Source organism: Poecilia formosa, unplaced genomic scaffold, assembly GCF_000485575.1.
Source record: "Poecilia formosa unplaced genomic scaffold, Poecilia_formosa-5.1.2 Scaffold1426, whole genome shotgun sequence".
In the NCBI taxonomy this organism is placed as follows: Eukaryota; Metazoa; Chordata; class Actinopteri; order Cyprinodontiformes; family Poeciliidae; genus Poecilia; species Poecilia formosa.
Window position 1 is genome coordinate 3,318 of NW_006801365.1, and position 7,274 is coordinate 10,591.

A 7,274-nucleotide genomic window follows, 5' to 3' on the forward strand; every position below is an offset into this window, starting at 1 on the left:
AAAACAGAAAATGGCTATTCCATTTTAAAATATTTTACAAATGACTAGACACATCTTCAATAAATACTAAGTCGTAGCCAAAATGTGGACATGTCTGCTTAGGGCCTTATACTACTTAGCAAGAACTGTGTAATTTATGAATTTGGCAGAAAAGTGTTTAAATGTTGAAATCTGATTTATGCTTCGTGGCAGTTCATTGGCAAACCCCCCCCAAAAACGCTCATCTCTTAACACCAAATTAATAATATTGTTTATGAAACATATTGTTCAAGAAACATAATAATATTACTGTTGAAATACTACTTATTTCAAAAGCAGTATTTAGATACAAGAATTTTGCAGTTGGTAAATATTTCAAAAGTAAAAATTAGATGTTTACTTCGTGGCCCTTGGTTACCAGAAAAGGCGCTCATCTCTTAGCAACAGCTAATAACAATAAATACTGTTATTGTTTAAAAAAACATAAGATTTCTTCTACTCTTTTGAAATACTACTTAACTCATACTACTTAACAGGAGTTGTGAAATTGGTAAATTTGGCAGTAAAGTGAAAATGTTTTGTTTTTTTGGTCATTGGTGGTAAATATAAAATGGACATTCAACACAAAAGTAGAAATCTGATTTATACTTTGTGCCACTTGGTTCCCAGAAAACGCGCTCATCTCTTAGCAACAGCTCACAACAACAAATACTGTTATTGTTTAAAAAACATAAGAATTCTTCTGCTCTTTTGAAATACCTCATATATAGCTTGGCAAGAATTGTGCAATCTATGCATTTGGCATAAAAGTCAAAACGTTTTTTTTTTTTCCTTTTTTTTTGTCATTGGTGGTAAATATAAAACAGACATTCAACAAAAAAGTAGAAATCTGAGACTTAGTGGGACTTTGTTACCTGAAAACTATGGAGTTAGATTTGTTTCACAATTATTCAATCAAAAAAAAAATCATGTCAAACAAAAAAAGTAGTATTCAACCAAAAAAAAAAAATCATGTCAAACAAAAAAAGTAGTATTCAACCAAAAAAAAAATCATGTCAAACAAAAAAAGTAGTATTCAATCAAAAAAAAAAATCATGTCAAAGCAAAAATCACTAAGTTATTTTTTTAAACTTTTTTTTCTTATTGGTTGAGTCTCTTTTTTTTGGTTGAAACTTTTTTTTTTGGTTGAGTCGCTTTTTTTATTGGTTGAAACTTTTTCTAAGTTTTTGGTTGAATTCGTTTTCTTGCTTATACAACTTTATTTGCTTCGGGGAAGCTTACATGAACATTCTGGGCGGGTCTTAAGGACGAGCGATGTAAGACGTCTCCCTATTGGTTAACGCTGGCTGAAGCGACAGACTCTGAGCTTTTCCTTCCCAGAACTTCTCCGCCATTTGCTTTCCGCTGTAGCAGAAAGCAAATTGTAAGTAATCTTCACAATATTACATTGATTAATAGCTACTAAGTGTCCATGCTTTATTCAGAGAATAACGTCTCATGCAGCTTATGAGGACAGTTGCTATATCTTGTGTGCCGCGCTCCCGGTTTAGTATATAAGGCTAGCTAATGTTAACCGGTACGGTACGCGATTTGTTCCATATTTCTATAAATCCCATATAGACATGACTATCACAAACAGATCTAAACTAATTATAGCAATATTGACAAAAAAAAAAGAGAAAGAAACACAGGAAATGTTACGGGCAGCTAAGTTGCTGTGGCGGGAGCTAAAGGACCCCCATTACGCAGCCGTCACGGTTGCCTAGAGACCGACATAACGCAGCCGTGTAGAAATAAAAAAACAAAAAATACCAAATTTAAAAATACCAATTTTTTCTGGACTAAGTTTGTGCTAAATAAATGTTATATAATCTCTCCGTGTCAATATGCGTGCATATATGAACCTGTAAAGTGGCTGTGAAGCTAAAGTGTGAAAATACACCGGTCCGCTGCACCATAAGTGTGTCATTGGGTCCACAGTAACCTATATCACACACGTCAAGTAGCTGTACAGTGATTATTTACCAATGCTGCAGGTGTAGGGAGATAATGTAACTCATATTTTGTCTTCCAGATCAACATAGACAATTACATGGACAGATCGGGAGCCGAGGTAGGGTGTTCACATAATCTGTCTTCCTTTAGTATGGCATTAGAGTTAAAGGGTCTTATATCCTAATTGTATGTTGTCACAATAATGTTTAAAGTAACCCCTGTTTCTCTTATAACAACCGTAGTTCAATTTTAGTTAAAGTGTTGCTGGAATCATTTTCGGGTTGGGGCAGAAGGATGCTTTGTCATTCTCCTTTGTTTTATAGTAATTCTGTTGAATGGTTTGTTATTCAGAAGTGACACCAAACTAAATGCTACTGAGTGACTTTACCTTCTAATTTACACATAATGGAAAACAAAGTTTTCATTTCCAACCCTTTTTTTTTTTTTTTGCTGCTGCCTAATTGAATTTGTACGTATTTACTGTGGTTAATACCTACTGTATTAATGCTTTATTACTTGCATGTACAACAGTAACACTGTTGGATGTCCAATGGTTGTAACAATGTTGTATTGTCTCTTTTTTTTCTTTTTTAGGAATCCATGCGTCATCAACTCTTACAAAGAGTTCGGAGAAGGGTTGTTTCTGTTCTCAACAGGCAGCCCATTGACTTTAACTACTTGGACGTTGTTTGTTCCCAGGAGTTACAGTTTCTAATAGCCGGAGCGGCTTATATTCATCTGGAGGAGACAGTGTTAGAACATTTTCAGAATCTGAGTGCAGTTGTACGTTCATATGCCTCAGCTAATGCTTCATCCCCATGACTATTGAATGTAACACAGGTTGAATACAATGGGAATGTAGGGAGACCCAAAGTTAATATAGAAACTGAAACTCTCACTCATCTACTTAGTAGTGGTTTGCCATTGACTACCTTGTGTAGGCTTACTGACATTTCAAGGTCAACATTTTACAGACGTATGAAAGAGCATAATCTGTCTGTAAGAAAACTCTATTCCAGCATTTCAGATGCTGCATTAGATCAGAAGGTTAGGTCTATAAAGACCAGAATGCCAAATGCTGGCTACAGATTGGTGAAAGGGTCTCTTCAAGCAATGGGTGTCCGGATTCCCTGGAAGAGAGTGCAAATGTCTTTGCAGCGTGTGGACGGAGCAGGAATTATTTCCAGAATGGTCCAGCTGTCTTGCATTTCCAGATGACAATACTGTGTTCCGGCTCCATTATCTCTTGTCCACATTGACACAAATCATAAGCTCATCAGGTTTGTATATCTAAATGCATAAGGAATCTACATATATTTTTTGTTTATGATAACAATGTGTATATTTCTAGGTACAACATTGTTATTTTTGGAGCAATTGATGGCTTTTCCAGGAAGGTAAGTTGTTTTATTTTGTATTTCAAGTCTTTTCATCACTTGTGTCCATTTGATTTAACTTAATTCTAAAAATTGTTCTATAGATATTTTACTTGAACACGGCTGGCAACAACAAGGCAGAAACAGCGTTTTGTTTCTTCATGGATGGGGTTTGCAAGCATGGATGGCCATCAAGGCAAGTTAATAAATTATGTTTAAATAAGATATAACATTCTATGTAGGATGTTCTTGAATTACCTTGATTCCTTTCCAATGAAACTTTTTTGTGTTAAAACATAAACCTGCATGTTGATGGAGCGGAGTTAGGTATGTCCATGTACATAATGCCACTGTCTGCTTTCCTTGATTTTGGTTTGTCTTTTTCTTTTGTTGTCTCTTACCTTTGCGTTTTTTATATTTTCTTTTACATCTTAAACTTCATTCCACATTTCAAGACTGCTAGAGACCTCTAATGTGAGTTTGATGATGTCCTTATACATCAAACATGTATAAGGACATATTGCAGTGAGTGTTGCATGACATAATTTTCCATTTCCCTTACAGAGTTCAAGGGGATCACGGGGTTGAAAATGTGGACATTGCGAAGTGCATGTTTACGGTTCGAGGTACTGGACGTGGCAGTTTCATTGCTGGGAAAAGTGTTCATAACCAGCGGTAACGTACCAAAAAGTGTCTGTCTTTTTCTGCTATTTACAACAATAAAAAGCTTGATTCTTTTAATTTTGTTTTATAAAAAATATCTGCTTCAATAACATTATTTGGCAACATTTAATCATAAAACAATAATGACAAGTTGCTGTTATGCAAAAATGGATAGCAAAACAAGCAACCAAACAGGTTGTGAATGACCAGGGTTGCTCATGTTTTTGATGGAATTTACTGAACTCCTTTGTGACAGACAATGTATCAACAAGAGAAACGCGTATCTGAAATATTGGAGTAATTTCCTTTTAATACTGACTGAATAATTTGTGTGGAATTACTTTTTTTTTTTTTAACTACCATTGAAAACCAAATCCAAATTTCTATATTTGTGATTAGCAGTAGGAAGTAATATTCACTACAAAATTATTTCTAAATAAAGAATTTGACAGTTATAATGTTTTGTCTTCAAATATGTAATTCTTATGTTTCAGAATTGAACGCTTGTGGAGAGATGTTTGGAGTGTAACTTCAAAGTATTACAACATGCTCCACAGTTTGGAGGAAGAGGGTCTCATTGACCTGTCCAACGCTGTCCATCTGTTCTGTTTGGGGTACATCTTTATACCACGACTAAGGAAAGATCTGCAGAATTTTGAGGACAGCTGGAATGCTCATCCGTTGAGAACTGAAAGAAACCTGTCACCGAACCAACTGTGGACAATTGGAATGCTGCAGGAACCAGTGCAAGAGCCCGACCTCGCAGAGGTGGTTTTTCTATGTTTTACTTGGCTGTAATTGTAACATTCATATTTCATAGCACAAACATGGCATCACTACATGCATATGTACATCTTTATTTATTGAATTAGATGGTTGGATCGATCGATGTAAATGATCTGTCCTTGACTTTTGTCTAAGCGGATCCTGCAAGGTGCGGAAGGGCTGTCCCTAGATCAACAAAGTACAGAACATGGAATTAATATTCCAGAAATCCAGTGCCCGCTGTCCACCGAGAGACTGTCTGCACTGCAGGAGCATGTAAACCCTTTGGCTGAGTCAACATCACTTTGAGAAGATCTCTATTTCTTAGCTCTTGAGGTGGCCTCTGGTTGATCTGATAGAGCACTGTATATACATAAAACTGCTGGAGATGCACCAGCCCTCCTGGCAACCCTACAGGGATATAGATGTGCTACATAATAAATGGATCTTAGTTTTATTTATGAAGTCAATATGGTTTTTAGTCTGTCGATGTCTTCACAGTTTTGAAGAATTTACTGTAAGGAAAAGATTTACATTAAATAGAACATGCATTATTTGTTGTAAAATGTTTTTTTTTTAATAGATCCTGTACATCAGGGGTCCCCAAACTTTTTCCTGTGGGGGCCACATAACTTTTCCCTTCTCTGGTGGTGGCCGAAGTCAGTTTGTAACAGAAAAACTGTGACGATTGCAAGAGTGCCTAAATGTAAAAATGTAATCAAATAACCCTCTCTGGGTTCTTCACAGAACAAAAGTCAGGAAATAACACTATTAATGAAATAAATAATCAAATAACCCTCTCTGGGTTCTTCACAGAATACAGGAAGGATTATAGTTTTTATTTTCAGAAATATGAAAATACCAGACTATGAACCACAACTCCACTGTTTTTTTTTGTTAAAGAAACGGTAAACATACACATCTAAGCCTCAGATATCTCTGCTGCTCCAGGTTTTCCACAACGATGCAGCAGAGGGAGATGGACACCCAAAATCTGAGTCATAACAGCTCGATTCAATATCACCTTTTTCTTAAGGTTAAAAATGAAAAAGGTGCATTGTTTATATCTAACTGAGCTGATTATTTATATGTAAATAATTCTGAACACCATGGCATGGAGTGCATCCCAGTTTTCCATGTCTGGCATATAACCATTCATTTTAGCTTTTAAACTGGTTCTATTGATCCTGTGTCCAGACAGAGGGATGATCAGCAGCCCAGCACCATGACCTGTTTGTTCTGAAGATCCTGCAGCTTCATCTTCCTAACATGGCTCCTCCTCACCCTGACTCTCATACAGGAGGAACCACAGAGCTCTGTTAGCTTAAAGCTCATCTTCTGAAGTTGGGATATTTTTCCTCCAACAGGATCCAGAGGAATCACCTCAAACCAGATGTTGGGCTGGATTTTATTTCACCGTCATTTGTGAATATTAGAGCCTCATTTTCAACAGTGGAGCTATAAAGGTTTAAAAAGGTTATCAGTAAGTGTCATCAACATTTCCACTAAGAGGCCAAAATAAAAATTGTTTGATAGAGGACAAGCCTCTCAGACTCTGAGCTACAAGCAAAATGCCAGAGCACCAAAAGCACCATTCCCCTAAATTAGACAATTTGTAATTACAGCAGCAATGGAACAAAAATAAATAGAAGCAATTGATGTCATTAACAAAATTATTTCTTTCAAAGTTTTTGGTGAGTGACCATAGTACATGTTCAAATCAAATCACTTATTAACACGCCAAGATATTTTAGTGCAAGATTTTCAACTTCAGGTTTGCTGTAGAGTAAATTCGGTTTCCTTGTTCTGAAGAACATTACAATTACATTAATCCATTAAAGGGTTAGGATGTCATGTTTATTCCTACTTTATAAATGCTATAAGGACAATAAAGAAATGCAACATTTTCTTAAAACTATCACAGAGAATTACATTAGAAAAAGTAACAATATGAGGCACTGTAATAACAGATGTACTGTAATGTACTACATTACACTGTAGTAATAGATGGCACTGTGATTCTGTGTAATTTGAAGAAATATTAAAATTTCCTTAACTCAGGAAATACTGGTCTTTGAACAGCGTAAAATGTGTTTTTTTAAGCTAGGTCTGAACTATTGGTCCAACAATAACCACTTTGATATACCTCCTGACCTACAGTCTCTCAAAGCTGAATCCATATGTGACAGCAGTACTGAAGTTACTCTTGAAGGACTCATAATCACTTAGATGGGCCATTGGAAATGTCACTGTGCTGGTACAAGCACTTACTACAGGATAGCACACAGTGTGGCCTGGTGTATGCTCTAGGCAATGGTGATCAAAAATCACAGTGACTTTAAATGTATTTCTTTCTGATACAAGCAAATGTTTATGTGCCTGCCCAGTCATCCACTGCATCACCATTGGAACAGTCAGAGTCAGCACTTCTTCGTTGTCAGCTTGTTCTGCATCTATAAAAATATTAATAACATTGTTAATTTGTCATTCAAATAA

At 35.9% G+C, this 7,274-nt stretch overlaps 1 protein-coding gene across 1 annotated transcript; it reads left to right on the forward strand.

Moving 5' to 3' along the window:
• Window positions 1-1,322: 1,322 nt before the first annotated feature.
• LOC103132865 (uncharacterized) lies at window positions 1,323-5,337 on the forward strand (the record flags this gene model as incomplete). The annotated part of the gene is made up of 4 exons (XM_016667626.1): window positions 1,323-1,402; window positions 3,915-4,025; window positions 4,508-4,781; window positions 4,938-5,337. Coding segments are annotated over 4 exons (615 nt in total), but the record flags the coding sequence as incomplete, so codon positions are not given.
• Window positions 5,338-7,274: the final 1,937 nt, after the last annotated feature.